The 21,057-nt window shown below is 42.5% G+C and overlaps 3 protein-coding genes across 3 annotated transcripts in view; 2 read left to right on the plus strand and 1 right to left on the minus strand.

Annotated features, from left to right (window-relative positions):
- Positions 1 to 3,801: 3,801 nt before the first annotated feature.
- On the plus strand, positions 3,802 to 11,558 carry LOC127362013 (elongation factor 2). The gene is made up of 14 exons (XM_051397263.1): positions 3,802 to 3,943; positions 5,237 to 5,451; positions 6,299 to 6,480; positions 6,567 to 6,778; positions 6,898 to 7,073; positions 7,370 to 7,475; positions 7,863 to 8,115; positions 8,263 to 8,458; positions 8,615 to 8,738; positions 8,890 to 9,132; positions 9,354 to 9,707; positions 9,844 to 10,026; positions 10,320 to 10,452; positions 10,937 to 11,558. The coding sequence occupies exons 1-14, from the start codon at positions 3,941 to 3,943 to the stop codon at positions 11,128 to 11,130; spliced, it is 2,574 nt and encodes an 857-aa protein (XP_051253223.1). The 5' UTR covers positions 3,802 to 3,940; the 3' UTR covers positions 11,131 to 11,558.
- Positions 11,559 to 12,226: 668 nt separating this feature from the next.
- On the minus strand, positions 12,227 to 16,729 carry LOC127362022 (BTB/POZ domain-containing protein 2). The gene is made up of 9 exons (XM_051397276.1): positions 16,173 to 16,729; positions 15,945 to 16,064; positions 15,496 to 15,652; positions 14,771 to 14,876; positions 14,473 to 14,670; positions 14,194 to 14,386; positions 13,832 to 13,919; positions 13,592 to 13,738; positions 12,227 to 13,321 (listed from the first exon to the last, which is right to left on the minus strand). The coding sequence occupies exons 1-9, from the start codon at positions 16,727 to 16,729 to the stop codon at positions 13,160 to 13,162; spliced, it is 1,728 nt and encodes a 575-aa protein (XP_051253236.1). The 3' UTR covers positions 12,227 to 13,159.
- Positions 16,730 to 17,939: 1,210 nt separating this feature from the next.
- The window catches only part of LOC127367260 (protein unc-13 homolog A-like), a 32,675-nt gene continuing 29,557 nt past the window's right edge, over positions 17,940 to 21,057 (plus strand). Inside the window, exon 1 of the mRNA XM_051406986.1 lies at positions 17,940 to 18,323. Within this exon, the coding sequence (XP_051262946.1) occupies positions 18,302 to 18,323 (22 nt within the window). The 5' untranslated portion in view covers positions 17,940 to 18,301. The remainder of the gene's footprint in view (positions 18,324 to 21,057) is intronic.

Consider the following 21,057-nt stretch of genomic DNA (forward strand, 5'->3'; position numbering starts at 1 on the left):
TGTATATCCTCCTCCAGCGTAGTTTGCTTTAGCGTTTTCATCTTCCTCTTCAGGAAGGACAGTTTAATCACTTGCCTTCTGGAAAATACACAGAAATTCATTTGCTGACAAAATTCAGCTGTTGAAGAGATAAATCCATTAAAAAGTAAGTCATCCACAATATTTGTGACCTGTTTTGTGATGGATTAAGTCTTGTTTATTGTCATTTTTTACAATTGTATTTTTTATTTGATTGTGACAGGTGGACAGGCAGACAGGAACTGTGGAGAAAGAGGGGTATGACGTGCAACAGGGGTTGTTAGATGGAGTGCAACCATTCAGCTACTAAAAACGCTCTGTAGGGTTCCACTACAATAAACTGTCAGGTACACATTTATTCTCATTAGGGCCCATTATCTGCATATTATAGTACATCCGTGATAACGTATTTTAAAGTGCAGGAGAGTATTTCTGCTCTGAACATTAAATTGAGTTCACTGTAATAAGAAAAATCCCATTACCTTCTGCATACATACATGTTCACAAACGCTCAGATACAACACCTGTTTGACTCTGCTTTTCCTCATTCCATTCTCATTTCAGCGTCTCATTTCAGATTGTTTTGTGCTGCCCTCAGCTGGTGGAGAACAGCTACAACATCCTTAAACAGTACTGCCTCTGCTGAAGACATGCAGCAATATAAAGCGTGGAAAAGTGGCAAATACCACCAAATAACATTAAGCTGTTAAGGATTCTCTTACGAAGGATTTTTCAAGTAGTCTACAGATAACGTTTTCTATGTTATAGTATATACTTAATGAGTGTAGGTGAATATCTTCAATCAGGATTTGCCACTTTGCCCTTGATCCATACTGTGTAGAGTGTTTGAGGACTTACAGCTTATTTCATGAAAATGGTTATGTTTGCATTAAGTTTAAATTGAGCCCAGCCTTCACAGTTGATGCTGACAGAATGATGAAAGTTGAGTCAAGTCTGAACTACACAGTTGAGCCTGAAAAACTGAATCTGAGATGTACTAAAGTAGGATCCTATAAAGAGGATAAACCATTTTAAATTCAGGTGACAATGTGGCATTTCCTCTGACTCTATTGCAGTAGAAGTAAAGATCTAAATAAAAAGGCCAATTTTCTGTTTGATTAAGCACACAAACCCAATTAGGGAGTTGTGTACTGAACGGATTCCTCTAGATAGCTCTGTGTGGTTTGTCTGATCAGAGCTGAGACACAGGCAAGTGTAAGCCTAATATATCAATACCCATCTGCCAAAGAGACTGGGAAGTGTGTTTGAACACGTACCAGCTGCTTGGCTTTGGGCATCCTCACACTTGCCTTGTTCCCTGTGATGAAGATCATTTCTGATTTGCTGTTCTCAACGGGTTAGTCCTGAATCTGAAAGCAGATGAATAAATAATGTTTAAACAAACTTAGAAAGAATCACACCTTCTTTCAACTGTTGGAATTTTCTCTTGTACTGTTTTGATATTTCAGTCTCTTTTCTAAATAAGTTGGTTGAAACTGGGAACTGAGACAGACCCGACCAGACGATTCGCTCAATTACAATTTAGTTTGGCATCCCAACTACATGAAAAACAATGTTTCTATAGCCCACAGTATCTTAACAGTTTTGTCTCAAACTGACTATGATATCTCACAAATGACTTGAAACACTGGCATCTGCTCCTGTTAAAACTCATGCTTTGTTACATGAAGAAAAGAAATGTTAAAGTATTGTCATTTTACTGTTACTTGTCTTATCTCTACATTCTTCATCTACAGAGAAGTCAAACAGATGTGGGTGTGTTATTTATACCAAGTGGAAACTGCACACATCCAAGGCTGACTTAAAATAATAGCAACAGTGTATAAAACATTTATATCATAAACATGGTTGTTAACCAAAAACTAAAAAAAAAAAAATTCTCTTCGCTACTAGATGCCACTAAATCCTACACATTGGTCCCTTAATTTAAATCTATTAAACTCTTTTTCTAGTATGTGCATCTGATAAATGTGGAGATGCCAAAGCTACAAAGCTTTCAGAAAGACTTAGACCTAATCTACAAGGAAGACCTTGACAGGCGAGGACAAGTGAGCTTGTTCTTCAAAAGTTCACTTAAAACATGAACAGTTATTGTACGTACAATATATCTAAAATCTTTTTCGTTGTAAATTTAATATATGTTTGTATTGTGTCTTTACCAGAGCATGCCGAAAATCTGAAACACCCCAGTGTAACAGATAAGCACTCCAATGCATGATATGATCAGCACTGGGGGAGAAGGGGGACACTGAAAGTGAATAGACCATGTTCAAAGCCTCCATTGTAGAGGTGGCTGCTTTGAATTGTGGTCCGAAAGTCGTTGGTGCCTGTCGTGGTGGCAACGTAGGAACACGCTGTGGACACCAGTGGTGAAGCCAGCCATCAAGCTGAAGAAGGAGGCCTTGCTTGGCCAAGGGGTCTCTTGAAACAGCAAACAGATACCTCAAGGCTTGCCAACTAAGCCAGGGCTTGGCACAGGCTGCGTTCAGAAGGATAAGAGAACTGCTTTCCCTGACTGGGAATATTGTCAAGGAGTGGAAAGAGCACTTTGTGGAACTCCTGATCCCCAACCAACACGTCGTATGTGGAGGAGTTTGAAGACTCGGGGTAAGCCTCGCCCATATCCCTGACAGATGTCTGTGCGATAGTTAAGAAGATCCTCAGTGGAAATGTGCCAGGTGTGGATGAAATTCATCCGAAGGCTTTGGATATTGTTGGCTGACACACCTCTTCAGTGTTGTGTGGAAGACAGGGAGAGTACTTGGGGAGTTGGTGGGTCATGGGAGTTTATCCATCTAGGGGTTTTGTGGAAAACGCTTATGAGACACGTGTCGCCAGAGACTGCATTATAAGGTGTAATAGTCACGTAAACTGGAATAGTATTGGTACCCACAGACTTGTGCGCATTATATAGTAAGCTTACACTCTAACATGGGGGAGGGAGCCTTTTATGGGACCCAGACCTAATACTTTAGGTGTGAATAATCCACAATATCCAATGCCTCTTGTTCCAAAATATGTTAACTTTAATTTCTTTCAGTGTTATTACTGCAGTCAATATATTATGTTGCTGATATGATGTGAAAGCACACATAGACACTGTTATTCTCTTATTATCACTTTACACATCAGGGCCGGATGAAGTTGAACTGTACAGAATACCGTTTACTATAATACTTCTGACTGCACATTTATGCCAAACTCAGAAAAAAAAAAAGAAAAATCTCACCTGGAGAAGTTTCATCCAGCCAGATCAAGCCCATATTAAACTATGAAGACTTTTAAAATAGTGACTACCCATCGTTCTTGTCCACTGGGGCAACATTTTATTTTATATTATCATTATTGTATCGTATTCCTGCGTTTTAGCAGCTGCACTAGTTTATATCTTAGATTCTCAGTAGTTTGTTCCAGTTTCATTATTTGTCTTGATACATATTTTTATTTGTTTTTTTAATCATAGAGCATGTTGGAGGGAGCCTGAGATCAGTTTCATTGCCAATGACTGTTTCACTGTTGTTGTGCATATGACAAGAACTTTCCACATGAATGCATCGCGACTGTCTCTGCGCTGTTGGCCCACCTCATGCAGCCGATGCCGTATTTATTCATTTCACCCCTGCTCTCCACAGCCTTAGTCCGCCACTGAACGACCATAAACGCACCTAGCAGCAGGGATCCCACAGTACAGCAGTGGGCACACACCCATAGAAATCTGATCTGGTACCACACTTCTGAGCAGCAGCGCCCCCTGCTGCACATCCTCTCTCCAGCACCACTACACGGCAGCAGCAGCAGCAGCAGCAGCGTCTCTCCTGTCACCACCGGGACTGCCTGTCCTCAGAGGCAGTGTTAACAGCAATAAACCGTCAAACACAAAGACCAACGACCTGCAGACAAAATGGTGAGTCGACACTGGACCCTTCCATGCTCTGATAACTGTGTATTGCATCTATTTGTAGCAGGTGAAATGCGGGCTGTCATGCCGCTCCACCGAATAACCTTTATGTGTAGTTATAAACGGTTCCGCTGCAACAAGCTGACATGTCAGGTGTGTGTGAAGTGGATGCCGATGCTTGGTGGTGTTATGCGATCAGATAAAGGCTCTATGTGCGATCCGTTACAACATACGCAGCAGGCAGCTGATAAAGCTGCGGGGCTGTGGCCTTAACTGCACGGCCCGCTCCGCCTCAATGTGACGTTTATAGCAAAGCCTTTAATATCAGACAGCTTCAGGCGCATGACTGCACAAATATCGTTGTAATATAAAGAAAACACATGGTCCTGGTGCGTCTAACACAACTGTGGTCAATCCTGATATGTTTGGTTATGACTCAATAGGTTGCGTCATAACCAAACTATCTAAAGTGCGACACAATATATTATCACAAATGAGCGACTGCACGTCTCCGACACAGAGAGCTGCAGTGTGTTTTATTTTATGCTTACAGTGGTGGATGGTGATTCATAATGGCTAATAATACATTTTTATTGATTTCTCTCAGTGAATGTCTGAACATCCGAATGTGATATTTCTATAATTGTTATGTGGGTTGGATGCATTTAACGTGTTAGTTATGGTGATAAATAGTCCTGGGTCCTTGTTTGCTTTCATATTAATAAGTAGGCTACATTTATAATCACATAGGCCTACAGTGAAAATGGCTACCACACTATGGGGGCAAACATCTCTTGAAAAGTCTTCATCATCATCTTTATTAATAGCTTTTTATTTAAAAAATTGTAGGCCTCACTTCTAATCTTATTATTAAATGTTCATTAAACTAAGTAGTTAGAACCTATAATAAGGGCAGACTGAGTGCTTGTTATTAAATTCATCAATATACTTATTATATGTACAATCCACCTTAATATCAAGAGTTTAAGGGGAATTTAAGGTGTGGAATTAAATAAGTTAAATTAAATTGCACATTTTGGACCGTTCAGCTGCAGCTTGAGTGGTGACTCAGTACTTCTGATCTGTTGCTTGGTTAGAAACCAGAAGGTAAAGTCTTCAGTGCGGTGCCCTCACTCCTTCCTCCATAGTCGCACTGATGTATTCAGTTTCCAACATGTCTTTCTTTTTATAACTCTACTTGGAAGGAGATCTGGTAGTAGGTACAAATAAATAGACACATGTGATGAATAAACAACCTCTGCTGGTTGTAAATGGATGAATGTAACCCCCCCCCACCAGGTGAACTTCACTGTGGATCAGATCCGTGCCATCATGGACAAGAAGTCCAACATCAGGAACATGTCTGTGATTGCTCACGTGGATCATGGAAAGTCCACTCTGACTGACTCGCTGGTGTCCAAAGCAGGGATCATTGCTTCATCCCGAGCCGGAGAGACCCGCTTCACAGACACGCGCAAAGACGAGCAGGAGCGCTGTATCACCATCAAATCAACGTATGTGGTTCAGAAACGGCTCTGTGTGTGGAGACTATTAGAGGTTGTGAAATAAAAATAAGCCACACATATGGGGTAAGACACATACTTTGGTATTATTTGGATTGACGACATAAGGGGACAAATCCACGACTGTCTTCAGATTTTGAACCAATGTTTCCAAATCCTGATTTGTGCACAGAAATGATATCACGTTTATCCAAATGAGCCCCGCCCACTTCAAATAGGTGCAAAACTTACTTGCACCTAAAAATGTAAATAACCAAAACTGTTCATTCATAGTAGATGCTGATTAGGAAAAAGGCTTTCAGGGCTTTTAAATGTCAAATGAACCAATTGTTAATCGCTTACCTTAGCTTACTGGAGTGTAAGTGTCCAGGTAAAATTTACAGTTAATAACAAAAAGATAAAATATTTCCCCAGTAGTATAGAGGTTTGTAAAACAACATAGATTTTAATATGAAATACTTAAATCATTTTCTGATCTGACAGTTTTATATTTTATGTATTTTTATTTTACTTTAACAGTATTTGCCTTTTTTGCAGTTTGTGAATAGAATTATTAAATATATGAGATAATTAAACATAATCAAACATTAAACATCATTAAATAAAAGCTGCATTTTCCATCTGATTCCAGTAAATACACCATGAGGTGACACTGATTCACATCACTAAATATTTACTGATAGCAACACCAGTATTGTGATGGCTAATTTAGTTAATTTAATTCAACTTTATTTTATCCATACTTTTTCTTTCACATTTATTTTAATGACGAAGTAGTAGTGATAGGTGAACAGGGAACATGTCCACAGCCTTTTCCTGTACCCTCTCTGTTATTCAGGGCCATCTCTATGTACTACGAGCTTGGAGAAAACGACATGGTGTTTATCAAGCAGAGTAAAGACGGAAACGGCTTCCTCATCAATCTGATTGATTCTCCAGGTCATGTTGACTTCTCCTCTGAGGTCACTGCTGCCCTCAGGGTAACTGATGGAGCCCTGGTGGTAGTGGACTGTGTCTCAGGTAATAACATAATGGTTGACACTCTCCCTTCCACATCCTTCACACTCAATCTAGCTATTCACCCAGGCTCAACTGTTTGTTCCCAGGTGTGTGTGTGCAGACTGAAACCGTGCTGCGGCAAGCCATCGCTGAGCGCATCAAGCCAGTTCTGATGATGAACAAGATGGACCGGGCCCTACTCGAGCTGCAGCTAGATACAGATGAGCTCTTCCAGACCTTTCAGCGTATCGTGGAGAACGTCAACGTCATTATCTCCACCTATGGAGAGGATGAGGGGGGACCCATGGGGAACATCATGGTGAGGCAGAAGCTCAAACACCACTCAGACACAAAGACATGAATAAATGGCTGAGAAATGTTGCTTTACATTTATTTTAGCTATGATTTCAAAGAATACTGGACCTTTTTCCCCCTCAGATTGACCCTGTCATCGGTACAGTCGGGTTTGGCTCTGGCCTCCATGGCTGGGCTTTCACCTTGAAGCAGTTCGCTGAGATGTATGTGGCTAAGTTCACGAAAGGAGATACTAAACTGGGAGCACCAGAGAGGTTTAAGAAAGTGGAGGACATGATGAAGAAACTGTGGGGAGACAGGTAAACATGATGCTATGTCCAGACAGAGATATGTTTTAATGTAAAAGAGTAACTTAACAAAGCATCACTGATAGGTGTGGCCAGAAGTGTGTAATCACACCCAACAGTGATGACACTGTGTACAGACCTCACCCTGGAGTGCACTGCAGCTAAACCACCATAAAAGATTTTCAGCTGGTGCTAAATTGCTTTTAAAAATGTTGTAATTCATCATTTTTAACTGGCATATATTTCATTATTAAAACAGGATTATGAGCTAGATGTCAATCATCTGCGTGTCATATTTGTATGCACAGATATTTTGACCCCGTTGCCGGCAAGTTCAGTAAGACTGCTGTCGGTCCTGATGGCCAGAAACTTCCCCGCACCTTCTGCCAGCTCGTTCTGGACCCCATCTTTAAGGTGAATGGAGAAAAAAAGTGACTATTCATGTGTTAACTTGTTCAGGACTGACCGACATCATATGTTTCTGTATTGTTAAAAATGTATTTAAAGCACCTATATGTAAGATTTTAACTTTTCTGAGCTCCTAGTGGTAGCACAAAAAACATGTTGCGTTAGCCAGCCATTGTATACGAGCTGGAGGACACTAGGATGAATGGGCTCAAAGCAACACACACAGACTTTGCCCATTGTTGTCAGTATTGTCTAATTTCGCTGCAAACAAAATTACTTATGCCATCAGAATAATTTGAAACATCACATAAATTTCTACACATAAAAAAGTTAAGGATGCCTTTGGACTCGAATTTGATGCCTTCTTTTTGGCCTCTCTCTCTGTCCTCGAAGGTATTTGATGCCATCATGAATTTCAAGAAGGAGGAGACGGCCAAACTAATTGAGAAGCTGGACGTCAAACTAGACGCAGAGGACAAGGAGAAAGAGGGGAAGCCCCTGCTGAAGGCTGTGATGCGTCGCTGGCTGCCTGCCGGAGAGGCCCTGCTCCAGATGATCACCATTCACCTGCCCTCCCCTGTCACTGCACAGAGATACCGCTGTGAGCTGCTTTATGAAGGGCCGGGAGATGACGAGGCTGCCATGGGTCAGTGGAACATTTTCACAGCACCACACACCTTCACCTCTTTAATTCGATATGGAGCGTTTTGATGATGTGATTCTATAAAATATTTACCCCATTTATTAGCTTTATTTTAGCTATACTATATTGAAGGCTCTGCTGTCTCCTCAGGCATTAAGAACTGCGACCCTAAGGCTCCTCTGATGATGTACATTTCCAAGATGGTCCCAACCACCGATAAGGGTCGTTTCTACGCCTTTGGTCGTGTGTTCTCTGGCTGTGTCTCCACTGGCCTGAAGGTGCGCATCATGGGGCCAAACTTCACCCCTGGCAAGAAGGAGGACCTTTACATCAAACCCATCCAGAGGTGAGCATGTTTACATACAAACCACTGTGCAGAGGCCTAAAACGGTAAAATACAAAGAAACATGATCCCTAACTTCACGCTTTTCTTCTAACCCTTTTGTTTTCATGTACGTGTTGGCAACTATTTATAACCACGTCCTCCTTTCTCTCCATCCAGGACCATCCTGATGATGGGCCGGTATGTGGAGCCTATTGAAGATGTCCCATGTGGCAACATCGTTGGTCTTGTTGGAGTAGACCAGTTCCTGGTTAAGACAGGGACCATTACCACCTATGAACAAGTAGCGTATTACTTTTTTCTATAGTTCAAATACTGGTTCATCACACAATTATTTATACAGAGTTATTGCTTGTTGTTGGCATAATTATTCCTGTTACAACAAAAGAAAAAGAACAAGTCTTTTAGCTTGGTGACTCTGGCTCTGTCCACAGGCCCACAACATGAGGGTGATGAAGTTCAGTGTGAGCCCCGTAGTCAGAGTTGCTGTGGAGGCAAAGAACCCCGCTGACCTGCCCAAGCTGGTGGAGGGGCTGAAGCGTCTGGCCAAGTCTGACCCCATGGTGCAGTGCATCATCGAGGAGTCTGGGGAGCACATCATTGCTGGAGCGGGAGAGCTGCACCTGGAGATCTGCCTGAAGGACCTGGAAGAGGACCACGCCTGCATTCCACTGAAGGTGAGACAAGGAGAACAGAGGATGAGATGTTTTTCATAAGATGCTGGCTAAGTGCCGGACAAGTCTCTGTTGCAAAGCTTAATTAAATGTTTTTAATTTATTTACATGATACAAAAGAGTTTGTTGTGTTTGTTGCAAAAAACTCTTCTAAAGGGAGGGAGTTGGGGAAAAGCCTTCATCCTTTCCTTTATTATCCTTCCTCTTCTGTCATCTATTTCCAGGTATCAGACCCAGTCGTGTCTTACAGAGAGACAGTGATGGAAGAATCAAACCAGATGTGTCTGTCAAAGTCCCCCAACAAACACAATCGTCTCTTCATGAAGTCCCGCCCATTCCCCGATGGCCTGGCTGAAGACATCGAGAAGGGGGAAGTCACTGCTCGGCAGGAGCTCAAGGCTCGTGCACGATACCTTGCCGACAAGTATGAGTGGGAGGTGACAGAAGCCAGGAAGATCTGGTGCTTTGGCCCAGATGGAAGCGGGGCAAACCTGCTGATAGACATGACAAAGGGGGTTCAGTACCTCAATGAGATCAAGGACAGCGTTGTGGCCGGTTTCCAGTGGGCAACTAAAGAGGTGGGCAGCAGTTAACTTTGATTACTAGTATATTTTAAATGAGTAGCTCTGTGTAATTATTTTTTGATATGCATTTGTGACATCGTCTTTTAAAAGTTTGTACTACTGAGAATAAGCCTCTGATCTCTGTCTTCAGGGTGCGCTATGTGAGGAGAATATGCGCGCAGTTCGCTTTGACATTCATGACGTGACACTGCACGCAGATGCCATCCACCGTGGTGGAGGACAGATTATTCCCACAGCCCGTAGGGTCCTGTATGCCTCTCAGCTCACTGCTCAGCCACGACTCATGGAGCCTGTATACTTGGTGGAGATACAGGTGTGTGTGGAGGAATATTACCTCCAAAATGAACTCTTGAAATAAGTATGAAATGGTGCAATTGTAAATGACAGGAAATCTGTTCTGTTAATCTAGTTAAGTTAGTTTCTGTTATAAATCATAATTGATATCTAGACTGAACTTGATTGATATTAAAACTATTATAGATCTACATTTTTGTATTACTGTATGGTCTCAGGATTATGTACAATGTGTTAATTATCAATTAGTATTATGCTAGACAACTCCAGTTCACACTACATGTCTGACTGCCGTGCCTCATGTCTATGCAGTGCCCGGAGCAGGTGGTCGGTGGGATCTATGGTGTGTTGAACAGGAAACGAGGTCACGTGTTTGAGGAATCCCAAGTGATGGGCACTCCCATTTTTGTGGTGAAAGCCTACCTCCCTGTCAACGAGTCCTTTGGTGGGTTTGTGTGATAAATCTTCTAGATTTTCACCAAAATGTAATGCTTTTCAGTGTGTTTAGTTTTAGAATAATTCACCTAATTTATTAATTTGTTCTTGGTTAATATTTTTAGAAGGGCACTCATAATGGGAAGGCTTCCTGATTTGAAAGCTTAAAATAAAGGAGAGACAACTTAAAAGGGTCTAAAGATTAAATTGGATCTTTGGAGCATCTGTACTTGGAGATTCCCTGATTATGTTTTTAATTACTAAATGTTGAAAATGATGTGAAGCTCTTCTACAACTCAGCTATACAGCTTTTTAAAGGTGTGCCTGAAAATTAGAGGACGTCTATAGGGACTTTTACAGAGGGCACTAAACTACTTCATGCTGAAAAGTTAAAAATATGTGTACTAATTCTAATATACATTTTCATAGATAAACATTAGGATCAGGACCACAAGGGGTTAGACATTAATTTCCCTATTCTTTATTCCCTTCAGGGTTCACAGCTGACCTGCGCAGTAACACTGGAGGCCAGGCCTTTCCTCAGTGTGTGTTTAATCACTGGCAGATTCTCCCGGGGGACCCGAGCGACTCCACCTCCAGACCCTTCCAGGTTGTTGCTGAAATTAGGAAACGCAAAGGTCTAAAAGAGGGCATTCCTGCCCTCGACAACTACTTGGACAAACTCTAAACAGTGACCCTGGATTATAAAATACCAAATCAATCTCTAAACCCTACCCCGTGGGCACTTTAAAATCTTTGCACAGGCTTAAAGATACATCGCACAAATTGTTTTGACTTTGAGTCCGGAGCAGAAACAAAGCTTTTGTTATAGGCTAGTGGAAGCAACAATGCTTTTTCATTTCACAGCTACAGTACACCAAGTGCCTAGGGCGAGGGTTTTGGGGAACAATTAGATCAAAGCAGTTGTATTTCTTGTTTCTTCTATTCCTCCACATCACCACCTCCCTCTCATCTGCCAGGATGGGCCTGTACAGTGCACTGTGATACTGCTGCAATAATGCGTATTTAAATGGATCATGGCCAGATAAAACCATGGAAACCACGATAAAGTGCTACATAAGTCATTGAATAAAAACATTCAACTCATGATGAAAATGTGACTCCTGAAATTCTGTTCTTGCACTAGTGGGCTTATTGAAATACGCCTTTTCACTTTGTGTCAGTGAGTTAGAAGATTGATACGACCAGCAGATATTCCCAGGAAGTTACTTTAGTCTTGAACAATATGTACTGTTTGGGTTGAGTGATAACAGAAACACAAACAATTCAAAACAAGCATACATCATCACTTTTATCATACCTAAATACATACATGTACATTTGCCTCTTTTTTCCCATAAAGAATAAACATTACCTAGAGATCATAAACTCTAATTAGAAAGCTGTAAAGACAAATGAGTTTAACTTTTAATGTCTATTTAATTCTCGTTATTTCAAGTTGTATTATTATTTAATTACTAAACATTCTTGCGAATTGTATTGTGAAACATGGCATTTGGTTCTCAGGATTGTACTTAATGTAATTTAACAAGAATGGAAAATAAATAGTCTATAACATAACATGTTAATTAGTGAGCTTCAGAGGGGCTGCTAGGTGGATTTTGTTACTATTGGACAGAGCTAAGCTAAACTAAGCTAAGCAGCTGCTGGGTTCAGCCTAGCCTTATATTTAACAGACAGACATAGGGGTATATTGATCTTCTCATCTCACACCAACTCTTTGCAAGTAAGCGCAGTGTCACTCACAGAAACAAGAAGCACAATCCATTTTCTTCACTCTTTAATTAATAGTTATTTCAAGTTACATATATAATGTTAATAAATGCCACTTTAATATACAACCCTTTAACTTCTGCACCAAGAGGGAAAGCTCTTCCACCCACACTTTTTAAAACAAAGCTAAAAAGAAACATCTGAAGAGTTAGTGTGCATCCATAGAACAACCAAATGAACATATGCAAGGCCGAGAAGTGCAAGGTATCTTGGGTATAGGCAACTACCAAGCAAGGACACAAGATATCACAGATTGTACTTTATGTAGAAACCCAAAAATTGCTTACCATAATCATGTTAAGATTAATATGACATTTGGTTCAAATTCGCCAAGAGCTCATAAAGCCTATGAAATCTAGGAGTCTATGGAAGTTACAGCTGATGTGGAATTTATTTCAACGCTGGTCTGTACTTAAAGGTGATAAGGAACTTGTCTTGGCAAATCTGATAAACTGTACATTCATACAGTTGCAACTCTCCTTGGCGCTAACGCTGTGGAGTACAGGAAGGGGAATTGTACAGCTCAAGGAGAATTCAGTGTCAAGCTTTATGCCGTCAATCCACAGCAGTGACATCAATACTGTGAATTATCTGAGAGGCTCCTCCCTCCCTCTCTCCTTCCCTTGTGGAGTCGGTTACAGTCATGTCTGTTTCAGAGGCTGGCATCACTACAACACAAGGGGATAAAAGGAAGCCACTGAAAAAGAGAGAGACAGCATCTCAAATGACAAGCTACGCCCCATGTAGTGACCTACATCGCTTTACGGCTATTTGACCTCCCATGTGGTCAACAGTAGTGCACTATATGGAGGGAACAGTATGATGTCTGAGAGATTAGTCCCCAGTACGGCTGCTGAGGTGTGGCCCCGCGCTGGTGTCAGGTTGTCACATTTGATGGAAGATCGTTGCTATGTCGGAGGTGACTATGTGTAGAAGATGACCTCAGGAATCTGTCCGTCCTCTACAGACGTGCCGTTGTTGTTGCCTGCTGCGTAGCAGAATGTGAAACACGTCTTTGTGCCAGTGGATGATGACTCGTGTGTTACCTTTCGCATTCCCTTAGTCCCATAATGAGAGTCTGGACCCTGCAAGACAGACAGAAAGGTTGAATACACAGCAGGAGCCACAGTGACAGATTAGATATTCTTTGTCTTGTATGTGAGTGAATTTAAAATCTTTAGATTTTTGGTCTGTTGGTAAAACAAAGAAATTTAAAGGCTGTGAAAGACCCTTTGTCACAGTTTTTTTTTACATTTTATAGAACAAACAAAACACAAATAACAATAATCATTAGTTGCAGAAAAAACAACAACTTTTGCATGTGTATATGGTGTTAATACCAACACGTCACAGACCTTCAGTGTAGCGCAGGCAGTGTAGTTGACGTTGGGTAATATCTCCACTGGTTCTTTGAACATGACTCTGAAGGTGTTAGCTGACCCATCACAGCTGAAGCCTGTATCATTCTGGCCCAGCACCGTGTTACTGTCTGTGTGAATGATCTGCATTGAGAGAGAGAGATCAGACGCAAACATTAAAGACATGTTATACAGCCTGCGTACAACAAACGGCTCTGTAAGGGTTCGGGTCCACACCTGTATGTTAACTTGGTAGTCTGTGGGTCCGTGTATAGAGCCGTAGAGACCGAACCCAACCACAAATATCCTCCTGTTTACTGAAAACCTGAGAAGGAAAACAAAACGGGAATATATCAAGAAGGGAGAGGGTGTGAGAATTAACTGTGTGGAGCTGTAGGTGTTATCAAGCATAGCAGGGTACGCACAGGTGTATTTTCTTATTCTAAGGTTAAATGTTGTCATTGTCGATACTGTAATTTTCTTATTTGATGAAAATCAAAGGCCATTTTTAGTTTAGAAATAATTATTGATTGCATTTAATTAATAAGGCCTTGAGTATTTTTGTAAAACGTTTTTTAAACAGTCTGCTCCTCACTCACCGTATGCGATCACTCGTCCCGCTGTAACCCCAGCGGCTCTCCACCTGTCCGAAACGTGTGATGCTGCACTCCTTCCCACGGAGGCAACAGCGAGGCCGGTCAATGAAGTCTACACGAGGCTTTGGGTTCACTGTGAAGTGGAGGAAGAGACTCACCACCTCTCTGTCAGTCAGAATACTGGACTGGGCTGGACCTAAAGGGATGAGGACACAGGATCAGGATCTGAAGCGCAGGATGTGTGTTTGTCTTGTGAGATGAGTTTATTGTACGTCTGTTCACCTGCAGCAAACTCCTCAATTGTCATCAGAGGGAATCGGATGAGTGTGAGAGCTTTGCCGAGGACTTTGCGCTTGTTCTCTGGTGTGGGCTGCAGCTGCTGCCTGTGAGCCTCTGCCTCCGCCCAACGCACCGCGGCGCCAAACAAACGCACCTCCCTCACCCCGAGAGTATCCCTCTCCAACACTGCCACCAAGGTATCTACGGAAGGGAGAGATGAAAAATCAATGCTCGGTTAAGCTGTTATTCGTAACAAATACAACATGTGGCAATCGTGACAACATTCACATGGCGACATTACCCAAATCTATGTCTGTAAAGCCTTCAGCGGCAAGAGCATCTCCAGTGTTCTTATCAATGTTTTCTAGACAAAGGCTGGCAAGCTGAGGTTCATCAAACAACCGGGCCTGAAACAAAGAACACACCAGTTTAAAAAAAATGTTTACTACACGGCCTCGTTAAAAATTCAGGGTTGACAACTGCACTTAAAAATAACAGTTGACAATTCAACTGGAATTGTATGCCGATGAGATCTTTGAATAGGACTCGATCTCAAACCTTACAGCATTTATGGGACAGACCAAAAAATGTCTGCATACTGTCAGAATCAAAAACAGACAAATACAGAAATTATTTTTTGATAGGACTATTTCTGATTTAAATCATAATTTTAGTTTTAGTACGACTGCTTGTGTTTAGACATGATTTAATATATGAGAATTTTGGCTTATTTTGTTTAATAAAAAAAGTTTCTTGTTTTAAAACAAGTTTATACTTCTCCAAATACGGAGTATTGTTTTGGTAATGGTACCAAAACTCTGCTATTTTTTCAGCACTGGCATGAAGAAATATAGAATGACACCCTCCTCTACCTGTGGATTTAAAATGTTAGCCCTGTTGCATATCATACTGAGTTTTTCACTAAATGTTCAGATGCACATTTTGATTCAAAGGCAGTACAACCAGTCCTACACAAGATCAAATCATACAGGAAGTGGTCAACATTCATAGCTGGGGGACACAGACCTGTGTGAGCAGCATGAAAGCATTATCTGCTCTCAGGTTCTTCTTGAGGAATTCCACACAGTGAGCCTCCAGTGCCGGCACTGCATACTTCTTAGCTGTATATAATGTGGTCATCACCGTCTCAGGCCCAATCTGGACCTCATCGGAGTACAGAAACCTGAAAGAGGTCCAAGATATTCCAATTTTATTGTGGCACACTATTCATAGAGATTTGTATGTTTAGCTCTATTATAATTATATGATGATTTTATTTGTATGAAATATGATGTAGCATTACCTGAGTTTAATTTTAGCTTCTCCCAAATGCTGCCATATGGCAAAAAAAGCAACACAAAAAAACCCACACTCACTCTTTACTTCTCTCTCTCTCTCTCTCTCACACACACACACACACACACACACACACACACACACACACACACACACACACACACAGACACACTCCTTACTTTAGCAGGGCCAGAAACGCAGCTGGTTCCACATCAGGAAGCTCGATTTCCGTTGAGGTCGTCGCCATCCCACCGTTGAACATGGCATCAAACACTGCGCTCCCCACGGCCAGAACAAACCTGCCAATGTCAACAGTGAGCAGCAACAAAGAACACGAGAGAGGGTCGGTCTTTTTTTCTTTGCACATTCAGAGTTTTTAGTACTTAAGTTGCCGTTAATCATCTTACCTGTGCGCAGGTATCCTCTGAACCCCCATTCCTTTGCCCACTAAAAAATGAACGTCACTGAGCACTTCGTTGTTGAAGAGGAAAGCGAACCTCTCCTTGACGGTGCTCTTCGTCGCCTGCCAGTTGTACACTGGCTCTCGGTACACCAGCACGGACGCAGCAGCCGGAGTGGCGGTGGGTGCTGCCGACTGGGACGCGTTTGACGCTGCGGTGGTTGCCATGTTGGACGCCGGGGTGGACATGGCTCCGGCTGCCGCAGCACCTGCCGCAGCGGACTGCTGCAGGGAGTTCTGCGCAGTCGGCTGAGCTCCGCTCGAAACACCGTTGCTGTCTCCTCCGCCAGGCCCCATCTGCGGGTTGGGACGCCTCGCCGCTCCCTGTGCCCCTCCGGCCGCACCGACCCCTCCGCCGTTGGTTGCTGGCATGGAGAAAACGCTGTTACTGGGTTGGCTGTTTCCCAAAGGGCCCGGACCAGAGAAATTAAGGCAAGGAGGCCTGCCGCTGTTGTCTCCAGCAGCCATCTTGGACTTAGTGTAGGCGTAAACAACACATTTCATCGGTTCGTGTATTTCTAGTAGTCTCACGGTCATGAGTGCCTTTTGCTGTCCCCTGGTGTTTGTTTTAGGTACTACACGGTGCTCTCTATCTGCACAGGTCCTTTTACCTCTCAGACCAGGGTTGAATCAAACACTCTACTAGAGTCTGTTAATATATTTTAAAACCTTTCTATTTGATCCGTACCTTGGGTGTTTAGTTACAATTACACAATTACAGTGAAACAGTCGTTGGCAATAAAAGTCTTGTTCTCAGGCTCCCTTCAACAATGCTCATACAAAATATAAAGTAATAAGAAAATCTCAGGGGTAAAATAAATACGATATGCCCATATCTACCCTATTACTTCCAAAATCATACAGACCTCTGCCCCATAACTATCCCCTGAAATTCAACAATCATTGAGCACGACTGGTCAGGTCACATTTGAACAGGGCCTTCTTGCTGTAAAGGGACAATGTAAACCTCTGATCCACAAGGCTATGTGCCACAAATAATTTGGAATGTATTATTACTGTGATCATCATTACTGACTGCAAATTATTTCTAAATGAAACTCCTGCTGTTATGAAAAGCCATCTGCCAATACTTTGATGCATAGTAGCCTATTATAAGATGAAACAAAGCAGCAAAGAGCCACAGGTCGGACACAAACCCATGGCTGCTGCAGCAATTGGGACCAAGCCTCAATATCACTCCAAAAACAATGGAAAGCTTGCAAAATGTCACTGAGCATTTGAGAGTTGAATATTTGAATAATTTTGAATAAATAGTATTTTGTGAGTAAATATTACACTTAATTGCATACCGGATACACAACTGTATAAGTAGGTTACCTCCCAATGTCAAACTTTCACATTATAGCATCATATTTGAAAGATGTCAGTGTATTTGTGCTTAGCTCAGCTACTAAGTGCTCTAAGGGGAATTATACAATCCCACTGTGGACATGAATGGGTTAAAAATACAGTCTACAAAGCTGGGTATATTACTCCAGGTGCACGATTAAAAAAAATACTAGAAAAAGACAGCTGTTTTTTTTTAAATAACCGGTTTTGTAACTTTAAAAAACAATGAATGAAATTCCTCGCCGTCATCACTGTGCAGTACCCCGGTCCGGCGACATTAATTCAGCCCCCATCCCCTCTCTTCTCCCCCCCCTCAACAGCCCCCCCTCCTCCCTCCTCTCCCTGCTACTCATCAACCGTGACGTCAGGGCGGCGCGGCGCGGCACGGGGGAGCTGTCCTCGCGCGGACGGTGCTGCTGCTGAAACAAGATGGCTGTGCGCGCAGGAGGAGCAGCGGAGGAGAGCTGAGGCAATGCAGAGGAGGAAGAAGAGGGGGGCGAGGAATTCACTCCTGTGTGTCTTGCCCTGCCAAAAGAGCAACAGCTCCACGGAGAAAGAAACCAAGCGCTTCTGACATGATGATGCTGGTTTGTTTCCGGTACCATTCAGAGTAAGCGGTTAGAGTTTTTTTTTTTTTTTTTGTAACCAAGAGACCAACGGACTGACCAAACAAATCACGGAGCACTTAGTAGAGGACAGCCGGGGACGCTCACACCGCTATCAGAGATGTCCCTGCTATGTGTGGGAGGTAAGAGAGGACGTTAAAGGGGCAATTAAGACCCCTCTATGTTTGATGTTATTGGAGTATCACTTGCTCGGGGTTTTAACTGCACCAGTTGTCTGACAGAGCCTGCGGGCTCTCAGCTCCGTAGAAAAGTGTAAGCCCGAGCAGCGGAGGGTTTGTGCTGATCAGTCATTAAATCACACAGCAGCTCCTGCTTGTCTGAACGGAAAACCCAGCACGTTTACAGCCTACGAGTAGGGGGGTGCCTTTGGGGTACTTTTAATGGCTCTGTAGCTGAATGACATGTTTGTTTAATTTACTGTTTGACCTCTTACCTGACAGCTAGAGAAAGAGAGACAACATTGTTAACAGGCTAGCCCAGTCGTGACTGTTGTTAGCGGCAGTTAACATTCATAATGGCTCTGTGAGTTTTCTATAAATGTCTACATGGAGGAGGAGAACCGCTGTTTCCTCCCTCGGTGAGTACGGTTGCGGTTTCTCTCTCTCTCTCTCTCTGTGTGTGTGTGTGTGTATGTGTCATCCACTCTGTTCATTCATGCGTGGGCAGTCAGAGGAGGAGGTGGACGAAGGAAAAGCCCCTGCCGCTGCCGCACCGCTGCCGCACCGCTGCCGCCTCCGCTCTGCCGCTCTGCCGCTCTGCTGTAGTCGTGAGGGAATACTCGTAGTCGAGAGGTGCTCGTCACTTTCTCAACGTTTTCCCTGAAGCGATGCGTCACCTCCTCCTACCAGACTTCCTGAAAGCACCTGATGCTGCTGACACTGTTGCCTTTCAGTGTGATGAATAAGCATCTGCTGTGATTGCTCATAAAGTAGCACCGCTTCCAGCTTCTCACATCCCGGACGCAGTATAATCAGGGGAATACGGCTCAAGGGAGGAGAGAGGGGACCCCTCTAAAACGCATTTTGTGGTCCTCCAGTATATATTTTAGGCTTTTGTTGGACGGATAGGAGTTAAATCAGCATATTTGCTAAAAGATAAGCTTTCTCAGAATTGTGACTGGAACAAACATGAATGACAATTAGCAATTTGTCCTCACCTGACTTAATGTTAAGCTGAGGAAGATCTATAAAAGTTTATAATTTCAATACTAAACTGTCGGGAATCTAATTCGAGCTGCAACTATGAATTTAATTATAGATTATTTTCTTAATTAATTGATCGATTGTTGGTTTGTAAGATGTCAGAAAATGGTGAACAGTTGATGAGTTGATCCAAAGAAAATTAAGTGCCAATTCTTTTGATAATTTGTTTTTCATGTAATTTGTCATGCTTTTAATTTCAGAAGATTTTCTGCCTTTGTGACTGACAGTAAACAGGTTTTTGACTGAAATAACACAATTGAAGATGCCGCCTCGTCCTAAGGGTATTTTCTAGACTACACAGCTAATCAGTTCAAATGGAAAATAATTGGCAGGTTATTCAATAACGATAATAATCATTAGTTGCAGCCCTAATGTCAATCACAATGGCCTAAAGCCTTAAAAGTCTTAAAATAGCTTGTCTTGTCCAACCAACAGTCCAAAACCCAAAGATATTACATTTTTAATCACATATGACAATGGAATAATGGCAACGTGGGTACAAAAGGAAAGGAAAGTTAAGGGGGGTTTCAAAGTCACCTTTTATACGTCAGGCCCATTACGGATGCTACCCCACCTCATCCTGTCCCGCTAGGTCCACCCACTGACTGTCCCTGCTCTGAGTCAGTCCCAGGTGTCATTAAGACCCTGAGCGTTATTCATTCATAAACACTGGCTGCGGCTGTCAGTGTCGTAGACTACGAGACTTGGCAGAGAGCCCTCTTTCTGTTCCTGTTACATCATTCATGCTTACCTGACTGGAGCTATTTCTGGCCTCCACAGTACTTTGTGCCTCTTGAATAGGCAGCATTTCTTCGGAGCATCTGCCGACAAAGCAGAATTCAGACACAGATACAGATTAACTCTGAAAAACTTGGCGTCTTTTTTCCTGCAAATATTCCACATACATTAAAGTCCAGTTTTCTCCTTGTCTTGATTTGGACACTAAATCTGGGAGTGTAATGTCTCTGTCAGCAGTTGCAAGGACTGCTGCAGATCTGCGTGTATATGTGTGATCCTTCAGAATAAGGTGCTGTCTATCTGAATCTTGTCAGCCCTCATTTTGTCATTGGATGGCTGAACTCTGCTCACCCACTCCCTACTTTACATTCCCTGACAGTTCAAGTTGAAGGGGTTGCTTGATTCTCTGTCGAATCTCTGTTTTCTTGGCAATCGGCTTAGTTCCCATAAGTCAGAGTCTGCTGTGTCAGAGGTACTTTCTGAATGAAGTATCTGCTAAAAAAAAACGAGGTTGCACAAAATTTACCGATGGGTCTTACAGATTATGTTGTGCATCCTCTGATTAAAGACTAAAACAACCAAACACAATTTGCCCTTTTATGTACTTTGAGTCATTTAATCAGATGGTGATACATAGTTATATCTTTGACCCCGTTTTCTGAATCTGGGCTACTCACCCATAACCCACATTTTAGCCAGTTGATCCAATGTTACAGCCCTTCACAGGCTTATTGTTTATGAGTTACAGGCACTTACATGTTCCGTATTTGTGTGTGTGTGTGTGTGTGTGTGTGTGTGTGTGTGTGTGTGTGTGTGTGTGTGTGTGTGTGTGTGTGTGTTGGGGGTCGTCCTGTCTGCTTAGATACATGCCATTGTGACAAAATATTGTTTGTGGGGCTTGTGGACATTTCTTATC

Source organism: Dicentrarchus labrax, unplaced genomic scaffold (assembly GCF_905237075.1).
Source record: "Dicentrarchus labrax unplaced genomic scaffold, dlabrax2021, whole genome shotgun sequence".
Lineage (NCBI taxonomy): Eukaryota > Metazoa > Chordata > Actinopteri > Moronidae > Dicentrarchus > Dicentrarchus labrax.

Coding starts and splice junctions, on each gene's coding strand:
- LOC127362022 (XM_051397276.1), bottom strand. CDS start 16,729: ATGAAATGTGTTGTTTACGCCTACACTAAGTCCAAGATGGCTGCTGGA. Junction 16,065..16,172: donor CAGAGGATACCTGCGCACAG/GTAAGATGATTA, acceptor TGACATTGGCAG/GTTTGTTCTGGCCGTGGGGA. Junction 14,671..14,770: donor CTTTACAGACATAGATTTGG/GTAATGTCGCCA, acceptor TCCCTTCCGTAG/ATACCTTGGTGGCAGTGTTG.
- LOC127362013 (XM_051397263.1), top strand. Junction 8,739..8,889: donor CCATTACCACCTATGAACAA/GTAGCGTATTAC, acceptor CTCTGTCCACAG/GCCCACAACATGAGGGTGAT. Junction 9,133..9,353: donor ACGCCTGCATTCCACTGAAG/GTGAGACAAGGA, acceptor ATCTATTTCCAG/GTATCAGACCCAGTCGTGTC.